We start from the raw sequence: 17,501 nt of genomic DNA, 5'->3' as shown, positions 1-17,501 counted from the left end.
AAGAGTCTTAGTTGATGATGCTTAATCAAAACAAATATTTGTAATTATTACAGCTCACAAATAAGAACTACTGGTGCATATGTTGCAGAGCCTGGTGGATTAGATTCAGAATATGGAGGTAAAAGGTGAGGTAATCCAAGTATCTCTTCTTGTATTTAGTTTTTTTTTGAAGTAACGTGGCACGAAAAAGGAGCCATCAAACTATCTGGACGATCATCTCTATTACTATTGAAACCAAAAGTTAAGTATTTCCTAGCTCAGGACTTTTCCCAGAACAAAGTTCATATTGACTACCACTTAAAGCACAAATACACTCTTATAATATACAGCTTAGTGATCTATAAACCCAAGCAGATTTAAGTAACAGCACAGGATGGCTTCCGTGTGGAATGAGAGCACTTCTACTTCAGAAGGACTACAATTATTTGAGTTGATCCGTGGGGATCGGGAGAGGGGGAAAGAAAGGGTCCATTCCACCCACCCCCCCAAATTCACCAACCCAGGTACGTTAGACATGTCTTATCTTTGGGTTTCCATTTATGGTTTTTTTCCCCCCCAAGCCCTCAATTCAGGCTGTTGGTCATTAAAATAAATAAATAACCACACACTATTCAAGATGGTCTGTGTTGAAAACAGTCAAAGAGCCTATTCCTGCGGGACACAATATTTTATACCCAAGATTATCTGCAGTATTGTATTACAACGTGATTTTGAAAATGAAGTGTTGTCAAATCAACTATGTTTAGCTATCTTAATTTCATCGGTCATCATGAATTTCCTCTCAGAAATATTTTACATTTATTGTTCCTGATCAGTCCAGTCTATCTTCAGTAGCACCCATGGCCTAGTTGATGTTACAGTACCAGCAGCATGGCAGAAGAGTCAGAAACTGAAGCAGTGTTAATACCGCTAGCACCAAAGCGGTGGCATTTTATTCCAAATATTTATGACAAATTACTTGCTCTTCTAGCTATATTTTCCCGACCCATGATCAAGAAAGCAAGGCTTTCTTGATTTAGAGTCGAGAAGTTTAAGGGGTGACCCGACCTGACCTTGGGGGAAACACCCTGCTCTTCTTCAAACACTGCTACGGGTCTTTTAACGCTCACTCGAAAAGGCAGACGGAGACTCAGTTTAACATCCCATTACAGGCGCTCCAAATACTACACTGGGATGCAAGCCTAAATTATGCACTCTGGTTCTGTTGTGTGCTTCAGCTAATCCTCTAGCCTAGACTTGAGAGTGCTACCAACTGAGCCAAGCTGACACCAATAAAAAAAAGTCCATTACCACCATCTCAATAGCCATTTTCCTGACCGTACACTGCATGGAATGAAAGGATCCAGAAAGTGCCCAGAAAGATAAGAGTCCATTGCTCACACTGGTTCATTTTCAGGAAAGAGGACCAGCTTTGTAATTACTGGATTCCTAGCTTAACAAAACAATGGATTGCATTTTCTTTTGTTGGAGAGCTTCATAATGCTGATGAGAAGCTCTCGCATGCCGCCAGTCAGATTGCATTCTCTTACTTTAATGTGGATGTTTTTGTGATCAAATTACAAACAAACCCAAATGCTGTGGCTCTGGAGGGGAGACAAGCTGGCAGGGAATCTGGAGAGCAGAACCACTTCAAGCACGTCCGACCAACCATATCCTGCGTGCTTCCAGTCCCAGCTTCCAGTGAAAGTCACAGCATGAAAATTCCAAACATGCAAGTGAAATATTTTCATTATTGCCTGTAATGTGACAAAAATGATTGTGCAACCATCTAAACGATTAGAGGGCTGGAACTAGGGGGCATAGTCTCAGGATAAGGGGTCAGCCATTTAAGACTGAGATGAGGAGGAATTTCTTCACTCAGAGGGTTGTGAATCTTTGGAATTCTCTGCCCCAGAGGGCTGTAAATGCCGAGTCTGAGTATATTCAAGGCGGAGATAGATAGATTTTTGGAATCAAGGGATATGGGGATCGGGCGGGAAAGTGGAGGCGAGGTCGATGATCAGCCACGATCTTACTGAATGGCAGAGCAGGCTCAAGGGGCCGTATGCCCTGCTCCTGCTCCGATTTCTTATGTTCTTCTCATGGTCTTAGGACAAAGGAACTGTGGAAAAATTCAAGTTCTACATGTATTTTGGATTTGAAATTTAAAAGACTTGCATTTATATAGCGCCTTTCACGACCACCGGATCAAAGCACTTTACAGCCAATGAAGGACTTTTTGGAATGTAGTCACTGTTGTAATGTGGGAAACACAGCAGCCAATTTGTGCACAGCAAGCTCCCACAAACAGCAATGTGATAATGACCAGACAATCTGTTTTTGTTAAGTGGATTGAGGGATAAATATTGGCCAGGACACCGGGGATAACTCCCCTGCTCTTCTTCGAAATAGTGCCATGGGATCTTTTACGTCCACCTGAGCGCACAGACGGGGCCTCGGTTTAATGTTTCAACCAAAAGACGGCACCTCTGACAGTGCAGCACTCCCTCAACACTGTACTGGAGTGTCAGCCTAGCTTTATGTGCACAAGTCCCTGGAGTGAGACTTGAACCCACGACCTTCTGACTCAGGCGAGTGTGCTACCAACTGAGCCACAGCTGACACTTTTTATTAAAAGTGTGCGCATTTCACACGCTGTACTGAGGCCATCCTTGAGGAACTGTCTTTGAAAAGTATGGTGAGGCAGTATCAAAAAGGAACTTTCAAGCAAGCTAGTGCAAGAGAAAACTTTCTCTTATGTAAAAGACTGACGAGAATGCTCAGTAAGTATATGTGATTTAGAAGATCTTGTCTCAACCAACCAAAAACCATGCTTTGCTTTTCAAAGTTACCCTGCAGCACTGCCACAGCTCAGTCATCGCTTTAAATTAAAAAACTTATACATTCAGGTCTGTGACTCAATATATTAGAGAGAGTTTGGCTTTTTAAAAGACGCTTTGTCCTTCTAACATAGCACGAACCTGAAGGGATTGTATCCTTTAGAAACCACACGCATTTTATAACAACTGTTAACTTTACAAAATTAACTGCAGTTTTTCTCATTGTAATTCTGAAATATGGGCCCAGAAATTGCTAGGAAAATAACCGTGAGTTCACAACAGAAAATGCCGGAAACACCTCAGCGGGTCAGGCAGCATCGAGGAGCGAGAAACAGAGTTAACATTTCGGGTCGAGGACCCTTTGTCAGAACTCAGAGACCCGCTGAGTGTTTCCAGCATTTTCTGCTGTTATATCAGATTTCCAGTATCCGCAGCATTTTGCTATTGTTGAGCGAGTTCACAGCGCTCACCATTATTAAATGCGTAAAAAGCCAACAATTTTGTGGTGAGGAAGAGATGCGCCGTGGGTTACAAATGACCACAAATTATTGGGCGATTTGCGCTGCTCCGCTGTTAGCTTTGCAAAAAAAATCTCACCGTCAACCTCCCCATGAGTTTCAAGAAATTGCTGGATTTGCGCCATAAAGAAGAATGAATCTCGCCGCAGGCATTTAAGGCACGTATTTAATTAAGGTGTGTAAAATTATGAGGGGCCTAGATAGAGTAGATAGGAAAGACCTATTTCCCTCAACAGAAGGGTCAATAACCAGGGGGCATTGATTTAAAGTAATTGGTAGAAGGATTAGAGGGGAGTCAGAAAGAATTCTTTTCACCCAGAGGGTGGTGGGGGTCTGGAACTCATTGCCTGAAAGGGTGGTAGAGGCAGAAACCCTCATCACATTTAAAAAGTACTTGGATATGCACTTGAAATGCCGTAACCTACAAGGCTACAGACCAAGAGCTGGAAAGTGGGATTAGAGTAGATAGCTCTTTTCCGACCGGCAGAGACATGATGGGCTGTGCAGTGCTCGTCAGTGTTTGCAGCACTTCAATGCTGCAGAACATGGCAGCAGAACTGTCAAAATCATTTTGGACATGGCCCCTTTAAGGAAACCGGATGATGTGTCATCAAATGACATCGTCATCAGACCTGCTTCCTCTTAATTGGCCGGGAACCTCGCAGAGTGGGCTTAAGAAGCCCTATTTACGTAAAATCTTGTTGGAGGCCGGGATTAAGACAGCTGCGAGGTCCCCACACGCCATGGACCCGCCGAGGTTGGAAAAATCCAGCGCGATGAGTCCAATGGCCTCCTTCTGTGCTGTGACTTCTATGATTCTATGGCATACATATATATATGGGTACACACACATTTTCACATCCTCAGGATGTCCCAAATTGCTTCACAGACAACAAATTATTTTTGATGTGCAGTCATTATTGTTTTGTGGGCAAACGTGGCAGTCAGTTTCCAGACAAAGTCCCACAAATAGCTAATGAGATCATTTATTTTGCTGGTGGTTGAGGGATGTATGTTGGCTGAGAACTGGGAAAACTCTTCTCTGAAAAGTGACATAGGATCTTCTACGTTCACCTGAACAAGCAGATAGTTGTTCAGTTTAAATGTTTCATCTAAAAGACAGTACTTCCAACAAAGCTGCATGCCTTTTGTGTTGCATTGGAGTACCTGCCTCGATTAGGTGCTCAAGCCATGGAGTGGAGCTTGAAGCCACAACCTTCTGATGAAGAGGAGGAACAAGTGCTACTTTTGATTGTGTTAAGGTAGGCCCAGTAAATATTCCACAGCACGTTTAGTGAACAGAAATTTCGTAGTTAATTCTGTAACCACAAATATCTACATTTTATTTACTTTAGCCGAGCACCTCCTTCCCTCTTCCACCCCCAAAAAAGAAACCTCCTTTGGGCTTGCAAGGTGGTAAATGCCAATAAAATGAATAGAGCACATTTGAATTTTGTGAACCAATGATTTTTGTTGTGAACTTCTGTCCATTAGGATCTGGGTTAACACTGCCCCAAGTCTTTCCACATTAACCCAGACTAGAAAAGAAAATTCCATCCCATTGGCCTGGGCTGCTTTCAAACCCAGGCCTCAGAGGTGAAGGACCAACGTTTTAATCTGAGGGAGTGCTGCACTGTCTGAGGTGCTGTCTTTCAGATGAGACATTAAACTGAGGCCCTGTCTGCCCTCTCAGGTGGATGTAAAAGATCCCATGGCACTGGCCAATATTTATAGAAGACTATACTGATAGGGTTAGATGAAGAGGGGCGAGGAGGAGGATCCATATAACAATGGATCCATTGCCACACCTCATCCCACCAGATCAAGTTATACATTATTGTCTTCAGTTCATTGTCATCTACAATGTTAAAGATTTAATATGATGATTCTTCATCAAAGAAATTGAGTCCATGTCATTTTACACATGATACACATCTATGATTGACGAGTTCATGGTGAACAGAATTAAATACGACTTGCCACACTGAGTAACTAGGATCTACTTGGAAGTTGTTTGCAGCTTTGGATAAGAGTATCATTTAATGTTAATGTTACAAAATGTTCTTGGACATCACCTTTTGCATCAAATGCCTGAAGTTATGTTCCCACAATCAAGAAAGCCTCTGATAAAAGTCAATTTACCAGCTATCAGAACAGAATTTACAGCTTTTTAAATGGTTAGTATTAATGAACGGAATATTAATTAAGGATGTGATCTGTTGGGATTATAGCTTTGAGGAAAAGCATGAAGATATCTCATATTAAAGGCACCCACATTAGTGGGATTGGGTTTACATTTCCCACAATTAATAAAGCAACTTCTTAAAAATACAACAAGATTTTGTACTTGTTTTGGCCAGTGAAATATGTAACGTAATGCCAGATTTGTGTGAAAATGGGGACAAGGGAAGAGTAGCCAGTTTACAGCACTTAGTTAACGGGGAGAATAAACACTTATAACTTAGAAAAACTTTGGTTCAGCTTCAACTGTGTACTTCGCAGCAAAAGCCATATTGCAGTTGGCGGGGGGGGGGGGGGGGGGGGGGGGGAGAGGAGGAGGAGAGAGAAAGAAAGAGACAGACAGACGGCAGGGACAGGGATGGAGCGGGCAGGGAGATGTGTACGATCCTCATTTGAGTGGGCAACCCATTTCACAGGTCACTCAGTGCTGCTCTGAATTTGACATGAGGGATGAAACAACCACCTTGGGCAGCTTTCCCTTGCTGCGAGGAGGGAGATACCCCTCCACTCGGCATATTCTAAATGCCAGTTGCAGCAGCGCATTTGCAGAACTGCATGCTGTCAATCTCTAGCCTTGGTACGCAGGAGTTATTGTGCTGCCCTACATAAAGTTACTCTGAATCTGAACGAATTCCTCTGAACTAGCAACTTACTTACACCCACTTCCAAGCATTACCTCTTGTCCAAGCTACAAATTTGTGACTACATTACCACTTCAGATCCTGCAGCTCCTTTACATCAGCCAAAAGTGGACTGGAAGAGTTAACTTCGATTTGTGATGATTTCACTTCATTTTACCGATACCCATGTTATGGAAAACTCACATATACTGCCAAGACACCCACTAACAACGTACTATTTACTCAAGTCTACATAACGCTCTACGTAAATAGAAGGAAATCCCATGAGGAAAACTTGGTATGATCACAGAATACACTTATTATAAAAGAATGCATTACTTCATAATTATTTCTGATTTATAGCCACTGTCTGAATATTTAGGAAGCATTTCATCTTCGGAATGATTTACCCTTTCCACTTTTATTATACCCATATGGTCTCGGGTTTTTCTGCAGACATGATACATCCTGGCAATCCTTTTTTTCCCCCCTTGCCAAAGACATGGTCATCTGGATTAGTTTCATTGAAAAAGTAAACAAGGCAATGCCATCTTACACTGGGAGTAACATTTGCAAGACCTCTCGGCTCTACAGCTTGAAACCTTGTGTGCAAGAACGGTGCTTGCAGTTTTCAAACACTGCATGTAAATTGGTGAACGTGTTTCATTCTTCACTAAGATATTCCGTAAAATATGTAATATTCACCAGAGAGCCATCAAGTGCGCAGAGATTTTTTTTTAAATGAAGTGAAATAAAGAGAGTGTGTGCGCGCGCCTGGCCACTATCACAATTTCCTTCTGCTGTGGGGGCAAGAGTTTGGCCCACAGGCTTCGTTATGTCACTCTACCCTTTTTTGTGGTCATTTAATTTCCAGGATCAGTTATCCCCTGCTCTTCATGCTCTCCTGGACTCCCACCTCTGCTACCAAGAGGGTGGGCTGACCAAGTCTGGCAAGCTTCTTTCCAAGCCCACCGTTAATGCCCCTTGGAGGCACAAGTTGCCACTCATACTGGACCATCCTGCAAATTTCCCTCCCCCCTTTTCTGACAGACTCCTACACCCACTGTCAGAGGTGCCGTATTTCAGATGAGATGCTAAATTGAGGCCCTGTCTGCTCTCTGGGGTGGATGTAGACAATCCCACGGCACTGTTTGAAAAAGAGCAGGGGAGTTCTCCATGGTGGTCTGGCCAACATTTGCCCCTCAACCAACACCTAAAACAGATGATCTGCTCATTTATTCCATTGCTGTTTGTGGGTGCTAGTTGTGCACAAATTGGTTGTCACGATTCCTATATTGCAACAGTGACTACATGTCAAAAATACTTCATTGGCTGTAAAGCGCTTTGGACATCCTGAGGTTGTGAAAGGCGCTATATAAGTCAGTTCAGTACTGTTCATATCAGGAACACAGAAGGTTGGAGGATCAAACCAGTCTTCTCTCAGTGTGACACAGAATGTTAATGCATTCAGCACCACCCCAAGTTTCCTCCACCCTCACAATGTTCTTTAAATACTTTCCCTGGAGGTAGTTCCTATTGAGGTTAATAATTAATTTCATAATTTCAATTTTTATTTGTCACATAACCAAAATACAACAAGTCAAATCCAGTCAGTGAAATGCTTTTTTCTTAACGAGCCGAGCGCAAAGGACACTTAGCTGCCTGGTACGCATGGAGCCCGCAAGGACGGCAGCCATCTTCATCGGCGCCATCACAATAGGGTCCGCTCTTGCCTCGCTCCGCCTTTCCCGCACTCCTGCCCGACAATCTTCAGCCACCGTGGTACCGACGTCCCGGGGCCTGCTTCTCCCTGACTCTCCTTCCACCCGGTCTGACCTCCGAGCCTCCCGCAGTGTCCGACCTTCCAGGGCCTGCTTTTCCCGACCTCGGTACGCTGGCCGCATTCCCTCCTACCGGTTCGACCTCAGAGCCTCCAGACGAGGAGCTGCCGGCCGCCGTGCTACAGCGGGTCGTCGCGGCCTCCATCGCTGCTTCTGCTGACTCACCGCTGACTCTTTCTTTCTAGAGGGACTCTTTTTGCCTGAATACCATTCAATAAAAGAGCCAAAGCAAAACCAAAGGTAGCATTGCCATGAAACCAAGATACAGCCAGTCATATAGCTCTGGTGATTCCTCACATTTACGACAAATCTTCAGAGTTACAATGCCAAAAGCTGTTTGGTACCTCAACCAAGTGAGAGTCTAGATAGTGTGAGTAAGCAGGCCAATAGACTGTGCATGTGAACACAGCCTTGTACTTGCCCAAAGTCCTCACATACATTCTTCTCAGCGGGAGCCACTAAATCGCAATAGGCCGGATTTTTCCTGCTCTTGGCTCAGGAGCACAAAGGCCAATTGTTGTACCCCAACAAAAAGAGATCACGCAGCAATCAAACGACTACGCTTTTACCCACGACAGCATCAGGACCCATCTTTCTTTAAAATGGACTCCAGTGCTGGCATATGGTAACCCATACCGCAGCATGACCAAGAACAGACTCGACTGGCTCGGTGAAAACAGACAAGTTCAAAATATTTAAAAAGGGACAATGCAATCTTGGAAAAAAAAGTTTGCAAACAAAACCACAAAATAACCTAATTTACATGAGTGTCAACATTTGCCATTAGGATATAACCACGTGACACCCTATGCCAGTTGGGCTCCATGAACTGACACTAGTAAACTCAGGAGAGTTCCAGGATCATCAAGTTGAAGTGGTCAAGACAGGGTGTAATGAGGCAATTTGGGACCCCAACACACAACTAGAAATTCTGTAGGAGCTGCCACACACACACACTAAAATTATAGTCAAATAATCAGGCATAAAAAATGTACATGCTGAGGTTGATTCTTTTTATGCCAACTATTTTTATAAAACCACTATATCTACAGTAATATACACAAGCTTTCAAAACTAGGAGGGACAACTTCTTTCATCTGAAGCACGTGCTTGTTACTACACAACGACAACTGAAGCGCATTGCACTCTGGTGAGAGCTATCAAAATGCTCTGCAAAAATCTGAAAAGTAGCAAAATCAAAAATAGCATGACCACTATCAGTTTGTAGCCAATGTAGAAAAGATCAAAAAGACTTGAAAGAGGAACATTACTTTGTGATCCATTTCAAATGATTTAGTCACAAACAGAATCCTCAGTCAAGTGATGTGAACCGTGTGCTGCAGTGCTTATAGAGGAAGAACAAAACATTATTACAAGCTGGATTTTTCCACGAGTGTGGCAATGTTCCCTCTCCCTGCAGTGCCAATTGTGTGCTCAGGTTTCCCTATAAAGTCTCAAGGGGGAGGAGGGGGCGGAGCAGCATTCAAACAGCAGTTGCAGCCTACAGTGTTATTCCTTTCATATGGTCAGTGCTTGCAAAACAAGTTCCAAGAAATGTATCCACTAGTAAATCATTGCTTCACTACAGGCACTATAGATAGCAGGAATATCATGACCCTAATAATGGGAAAAAAGTGTCATATTAACAAGCTAGATTTTGCCATAATACAGTCACACCTGGCTCCAATACCTGAGACAGATTGGAATTTGAACCAATTCGCTATTTCTAAATAGAAGGGCAAGTTAAATTCAAGCCTTTGATCATCTTTCACCAACCAATATCATCATACATTTACGACAGTTAAATATCGATTTGCAAACACATCAGCTTCCTTGCTACCATAAAGCAATGCACATTAAAAGGACATCCTGAATATTTGGAATAAAAGGGCTACATCACACACATTCCAGCAAAACAAAACTGGAATCCCTTACTTTCTAGCTGCCCTGAAGAATATATTGCTCCATTTTTAAAAAGTTAACCTCTGCAGTATTTCAACTAACTCCCAAAACACTTCATGTAATCACAAATGCGTACAATAGTCAGCATTTATTATTCTACTTTAAGTATAATTTCCCTCAACTCTAATTGTACCCAAACAAAGTGTTGCTCTTCACAGAACAGTGGGAGATATTAATGGGTATAATACAGCTAGTTATGGTTCCTATTTTTTGATATCTCTGCACAAGCAGCAAAATGTTCAACAAGCACTCCTGCACTGAACGTGCCGTGGCACATTTATTAATAGTCAAGATCCCACTTCTGGATCTATACAAAAAACAGTGCTTTATTGTAAAGCTGCAAACCTGCCAACTCAATTAGCACTTATAACTCTTTGGCCTTGACCTCTCAAACACACACATCTTGGGAGTTATTCAAACATAGCTTTTACTTGTGGGAGGAGGAGAATAGAGGAATAGTAGTATTGGTCATATTGGTTTGTAGGTGCGTCGGTAACAGATCAGCGCTATCTTTGTGATCTTCTCCAACCACCGCTTTCCTCTGGAACTACCTCCCTCGTTCCCTCCACTTTGCCACTTCACTGTGCTTTTAATAAGCGCCTCAAAAACCCTTTGCTTTGATCATGCTACCTCCTTTTTCCGCTCCTGCTTGATGTTCATGGTTCTCCTTTTTCAAGGTAAACCAATTTGAAACATGTTCCTGTACATGAGTATTTTAGGAATTCAAGTAGCTGCTATTTTATACATTCGAGCAGCTAGTTTTTAAATTAGTCATAAAACACATTTACAATAGTATGTTGGTGCAGAAGAGTCAGAGAGCTATTCTTTACAAATTCGAGAAACCAGAACCATTAACACTCAGTATCTGCAACGATGGTTCCAGGCGTATCTCTGCTAACCTACTTTAAAAACTGCCAAAACGGCCATCTCAGATTCCCCCAATTGAAGGGAACCTCTGTGGCTGCTGTTTTGCCCTATGTGACAAAAATCCAATCAGAGATTAGTTATCACTTTCGGGGGGGGGGGGTGGCAATCCACAAATCAAAAGTCTAACAATTAAACCCAACATACATGGAATTAAGTTCCTATTGAATTTCGGGGGGGGGGGGGGGGGGGGAAAGCACTAAATACTGAGAGTTTAAACATTCACACACTGATGGAATGTAGACAATTCACATTCTGTTTCATGTTCTATCAATTGCAGGCCTGACTGCCAGAAGCAACTTTCTACTGTCATTTGATGGTTTGTGGTCTGGATCACTTGAGGCATAAATATCAAACTAAGAATCTGAAGGTGGTCTTTCTCTGCTCAGGGCCTTACTGCCCTAACTCATCATAATGGCGAATCACTTTAAGGGATGAGAAGATAGAAACATAGAAGATAGGAGCAGGAGTAGGCCATTCGGCCCCTTGAGCCTGCTCCGCCATTCAATGCGATCATGGCTGATCATCCAAATTCAGTACCCAGTTCCTGCTTTCTCCCCATACCCCTTGATCCCTTTAGCCTTAAGAAATACATCCAACTCCTTCTTGAATATATTTAATGTATTGGCCTCTACTGCCTTCTGTGGTAGAGAATTCCACAGGTTCACCACTCTCTGGGTGAAGAAATTCCTCCTCATTTCTGTCCTAAATGGCCTACCCCTTATCCTTAGACTGTGACCCCTGGTTCTGGACTCCCCGACCATCGGGAACATCCTTCCAGCATCTAGTCCTGTCAGAATTTTATAAGTTTCAATGAGATCCCCTCTCATTCTTCTAAACTCCAGCGAGTACAAGCCCAATCGACCCAATCTCTCCTCATACGTCATTCCTGCCATCCCAGTTATCAGCCTGGTGAATCTTCGCTGAACTCCTTCCATGGCAAGAACATCCTTCCTCAGATAAGGCGACCAAAACTGCACACAATACTCAAGATTGCTGCAGCCTCTTTGCGTCAGTCGCTACGGACCCTGGGAGATGCTGTGGTTCGGAACAAGGGTTCGGATAAAGATTAGGATTAGATTAAGTGACATGCCAGGTGTCCTCGGTTGTGTAATTTACAGATAGGCAAATTAAATAGCCGGAGCAAAGGTTCCCAGTAGCGGGATCGACCACATTATCCCCATTAGAACCTGGAGCCTGCCCCAAATATTAGCCGGCTTGAGCCAGGGGTGGTACGAGGGGAAGATGTGAAATGCAGTATCCATAAACGCACAGCCATCATGAACATTGTATGCAAACTGAAACATTTGCTATTTCTCTAGCGTGTGCGCGTGCGATAAAAGTGATGACAAAAAAGGACTTGACAAATCACCATGACAACTGTGACTGGAATTCGAACAGGTGAACAGCCGAGTTACAAGATGGCATAAACTTAGTCTAAATTCCACATCCATTTTTGCAACCAATTACCATTGCATGTAGAATTCAGCAGTATTTCCATTACTGCAGGATGGCACACATTGCTGTTCCAGTGCAAACTAAGCTACTCACCTCAGCTCTGCTTTTTGTACGTTATAAAGACCAACTCGAGCAGCAAAGCACCAGGTGTCCTGCTCACCCTCCGAGTTAGGGAATAGCATCCGACAAGGCAATAATACAGGGGACGAGGTAAAACCTTCAGTGAATGCAATTTCCTCCAATAGCACCGGGTGCAGTTCAGGACAAACTGCTCCCAGAAATACCTGCTGCTAATGATTCCAGGGCTGCCATTTAGGCCCTGTCTGACTTAAGGACAGGCTGGTTAGGTCTCATTAGTTTTGGCTTTTTAAATAAAAAAAATATGGTTTTGCCGTTTCAGGATTTGTTGCAGAATGGAGTTAGTCTTTTCCACAGTGGCGGACGTGGTATTCAGGGTGGTGCCACCTCCTCCCCTTTTATGATCTGGCGGCAGACAAAGGGAAATTACCACCAACCCACTTGACAGCTGCTGACGCTACTTGTCTTGCCCTTTCCTGAGCCACTAACAATGGCTCCCCTACCACCAAGTGGGAATCCTTCCTCTCTCCCTGCCATTACAACGACTTCATCCCGCCAGGAACATAGAGGAACCTCGCAGTCATACCGGCATGCTCCTCCTAATCCCACACCATTAGTCTCCATACCCACACTTGCTTTCCTTATTCCTCCACCTACAGGTGCTACCCATCTACCAGCTTCCTCTAAGGCAGACTACTGCTGCCACCCCAGCCCTGGCACAGCAGCACAAACTAAATTACAGGGGACAGAAGCATGAAATAAATGTGAAGATCACGGATATGAAATGCATACATAAATTAATTTAAGGACCTACTATTCATTATAAAAAGGTGCCCAGATAAAAATTTTGCCACATTTCTACAAAAAAAATATTCTGGCTCTCCCATGGGGCTTTAACTATGCCTGCCCCTTTAATGGTGCTGGTGCCTTTAAGACCATCTCCTGTCTTCATGCAGCCAATACAGTCACCAAGTGGCACCTCCTTTATTTTAATTGGGCCCAAGTGCAAGTTTAGACATTGAGTTCTAGACCCTGGGAGGCCTCTGCACGAATTGTTCCTGGTCAGTGCGGGGAAATGGCTGTAAAAATAGATCAGAAAGATCATTTGGCTCATCTTGGTTCAGTTACCTAAAAAAAAATTCTAAATCCCCATTCAATAGTCTCTTAAATGCATCAAAGTTTGTGTCTCCACCACTTTGCCTAGAAGTGCTTTACAAGTGTTAACTATTCTGTGTGAAGGACTTACTGACATGTCCTAAATCTGCCTTTCACCAGTTTGTACTGTGCTCTGCCATTCTACATTCATAGTATATCTTGAAGCAGCATTCAAATTTACTTTTTTTTTTAAATGTATAAACATTGAGTATCTCATGTACAACTAGAAGGTCCCTCCTCAGTTGCCTCTCTTCAAAACTGAAGAGTTTAAGTTTCTCCAGGAAAGCTGGCTGGGGAAGTACACTCTATAAAAAGTGCTCCACAACTGCAATCCTTAGCTTACAAGATGACCATCCCTTCTTTGATCCCTTAGGGTAGCAGAGGTTTTCCGATTGTATACCAACTGATAAGTCGCCCCAAAATTTTTGGCCAAGGAATTCATTTTGCTTTCCATTACTGCAGGCAGAAGAATAGCTTGTGCTATGGAATATGGAAATCAAAAAATATGCAACAACTTTGACGCTTCCTGAAAGTTACTCATACGTAAACAGGCGACCGTCTAGAAGGCTCTGTAGAAAGCATTTTAGCTCAGCAATATGGGGAGCTAACCAGCAGTTGAGGCAGGTTTATCCTGGCAAGGAGTTAGGGCAAAAATGTCTCTGTACTGCTATGCTGCATTTTCATTTGTTTCTGAATAAGACAGCTCAACAGATTCAGTTTTAAAACTACATATATACTGGAATTTTATTGGAACCTAATACATGACATTGGCAGTGAAACCCAATATTGTCACGTTCAATTGTGGAAGTCGCCACTGAAAAGGAATGTGCTCTGAGTTCAGGCACCTTTTGTGCAATGAGCATTTTTTTTTTCTCTGAGGTCAGGATTAAATGCTCCCAATTCGGTCGGGAGTGCTGTGATGAATTAAACTCAAAAACTCTGTATAAAAATAGGTCAAGACTCAGTAAATGCTCAATAGTGCCCCTTAAATGAAGCGAGTCAAATCTAAACCTTTTGCTTATTTCCACAGGCTACAAACATTAACCTTCTTACATTCCATAAAGCTGAGCATACACATTTTAACTGTGACTTATTTCATACAACCTCCTGTGTTAACCTTACATCACTGGACTCAATGAAAGCCTTGCAAATGGGATTTTGCCACCAGGCGGAGAATGAATACTGAGGTATAAAATGGCAAAATGTTATTGCTTTGAATTTCCTACTGTTATAGCATGAAGAATAGGCAAAGAGAATCCGATTACCTTAATATAGGATTGTTTTGGATTGAAACAGTAGCTCAGCTACAATACCAAATATGCAGCATCAGTGCATCGCTACATAAACTAACATGTGGCTTCGAGCATTGGGGTTAAATGCCCTGTTCCTGACTGCTTAGTTCTGAAAGCTTGTGCCTATGTTGTTGTTGGGGGTTTTTTTTTTTTTGGTCCTTTAGTCCCAATACTTACATTCTCGTACAAGGCTTGAAGGGTCTCCAGGTCAACCACGGAATTGTCCAAGTTCAGAACAGCTGTGAAAGGGACAAAAGAAAGAGTTGTCAAAATGATGACAAGTCAGTTGTGAAAGGTTAATAAAGCACAAAAGTGCTCAATGGCTGCGGAGGTGACCTGCTGGTCAGATTGGCTTATGAGCTTTGGCTGTGCTAATGCTTGGAATTGTGCTGCGGCAAGACTTACAAAACTAGGACACCGGCGGAGCCAGGTGTCAACAGCCACAGAATTCCACCGCACACATACACATATACACACAGGCTCCATTATCACAGCCAAAGCCAGAGATCAGAGGGATGCTTCAGACAAGGCTTCCCAGGCCTGACCAAGAGAATTACAAAAGCAACACCATAACAAAACGAGCACACTCATATCTCTGGTAGGTGTCAACCCCGAGACAACTAATCCAGAACTGAATTAGCCAGTTAACTTCAAGACCTCGACAAGGGTCAAATCCTCCGCACATAAATCTGACAGTTTTAGTGGAGATTTTGAATATTTCTTTCCCATTCCCACAAGTTTCTATACGAGACACAATGGGAGGTCCGCACTTCTCACAGAATCTCACATTATTAAGCCGATTGCAGTTTGCATCTGTGGAAATCGGTAAGCAGACTTTCAATTAATTCAATTTGCTCATTGACAGCCAGCAACATCACCGCAATGCATACATTTAAACGGTTATATGATTAGCTGCAGCATAAAGGCCATGCATCATGTGCTAGCTACATAGTGAGCTGACACATTATCGACCCGTGACCTGCATTTACAATACTTTACAGAAAAAAAAAAGCTTTAGTCCATCATTTTCCCAGCAGCAACAGAGTCTGTTCCATCATATAAAGCACACCAAAAGGCCCGTCATTCTGAATGGTCCGCTCCTACACATTTCAGTTACAGCTGAGATCCAGTCAGGCCTTCGACACAAAAGTCATTACAGTTTATTAGACAATGGAGGAATCAGCATCACTGCTGTGATCAGCTTTCATAGAGTCGTGAAAATCCCAGAACATTCACAACACCGATTGTAGTACTGTGTAGTAATGCCCCCAACCACGCACTTCTGCCTAAACGGTTACAGCTGTTGGAACTTTTGACAAAAAGTAGCCAGCTTTTTTCCCCCCTTCCCACCCACCTCTCCTAAAGGCACCGACTTCCATTGGGCACAGTTCAGAGGGTTCCAGTACCTTGCACAAATGACAATTCTTCATGCACGAGCTTAGTGAATCTCAGTAGATTGTTTAAACATGCTCAATGCTCTCCTCGCCTGATATTCAACACTTCCCAGTGGGCCACGAGGTAGCAATCAGGTGCCGAACCCTGGCCGATATTTCCCCCCTCCTTAACCTAGGGCACTGAAACCAATTGAACCACAACTACCGCCATCCTGGCGGAGATCAGCTAACTAAGCACAGACCAGGCTTTGAATCGCTAACCTTCTGGGCTCTATGACCAAGTTACATGCAGCTTTCACTCACTGAGTGACTTGGGGAAAGCTCTGTCATTTTAAGCTGAAACTCGCCTTCAAAGCCAGTTTGCACTTTTATCATGATTCAATAGTTTATCTCCCAAATAAAAAGTTTCAAACCTCAGTTGTTGATTATAAGAACATAACATAAGAACATAAGAAATAGGAGCAGGAGTAGGCCAATCGGCCCCTCGAGCCTGCTCTGCCATTCAATAAGATCATGGCTGATCTGATCCTAACCGCCAACCTACTATCACAGAACCATCTCCTGAATCTAACAGAATTCGACACACGAAATAGGAGCAGGATCAGGCTACACGGCCCCTGGGCCCGCTCCGCTACCCACAGGGCCATGACCGATCCGAACCTAGACTCATGTCCAAATTCCTGCCCGCTCCCCGTAACCCTTAATTCCCTTTACTTCTAGGAAACTGTCTATTTCTGTTTTAAATTTATGTAATGATGTAGCTTCTACAGCTTTTTGGGGCAGCATATTCCATGGACCTACCACCCTCTGAGTGAAGTAGTTCCTCCTCATCTCAGTTTTGAAAGAGCAGCCCCTTATTCTAAGACTATGCCCCCTAGTTCTAGTTTCACCCATCATCGGGAACATCCTCCTCGCATCCAACCCCTTCACAATCTTATATGTTTCAATAAGATCGCCTCTCATTCTTCTGAACTCCAATGAGTAGAGTCCCAATCTACTCAACCTCTCCTCATACGTCCATCCCCTCATCCCCGGGATTAACCGAGTGAACCTTCTTTGTACTGACTCGAGAGCAAGTATGTCTTTTCTTAAGTATGGACACCAAAACTGTATGACCAGATAGCAAAAATGAACTCGAAGGTGTGACCTATTGGGGGATTTACATTGACACTGGTGCTATTGAACCTCCTCTTAACCCC

General features: G+C 43.2%; 1 protein-coding gene across 2 annotated transcripts in view; it reads right to left on the bottom strand.

The window, feature by feature from the left end:
- Nucleotides 1–17,501, bottom strand: part of fmn2b (formin 2b) — a 583,001-nt gene that overhangs the window by 165,648 nt on the left and 399,852 nt on the right. For both annotated transcript variants that reach the window (XM_085980275.1, XM_085980276.1), the window contains exon 9: nucleotides 15,086–15,147. In XM_085980275.1, coding sequence (XP_085836401.1) covers nucleotides 15,086–15,147 — 62 coding nt within the window. The remainder of the gene's footprint in view (nucleotides 1–15,085; nucleotides 15,148–17,501) is intronic.

This window comes from Somniosus microcephalus, chromosome 3 (genome assembly GCF_052327205.1).
Source record: "Somniosus microcephalus isolate GS21.2 chromosome 3, FLI_Smic_1.0, whole genome shotgun sequence".
Classification (NCBI taxonomy): Eukaryota; Metazoa; Chordata; class Chondrichthyes; order Squaliformes; family Somniosidae; genus Somniosus; species Somniosus microcephalus.
The sequence above is the reverse complement of the archived record's forward strand: the minus strand, read 5'-3'. Positions and strand labels throughout refer to the sequence as shown.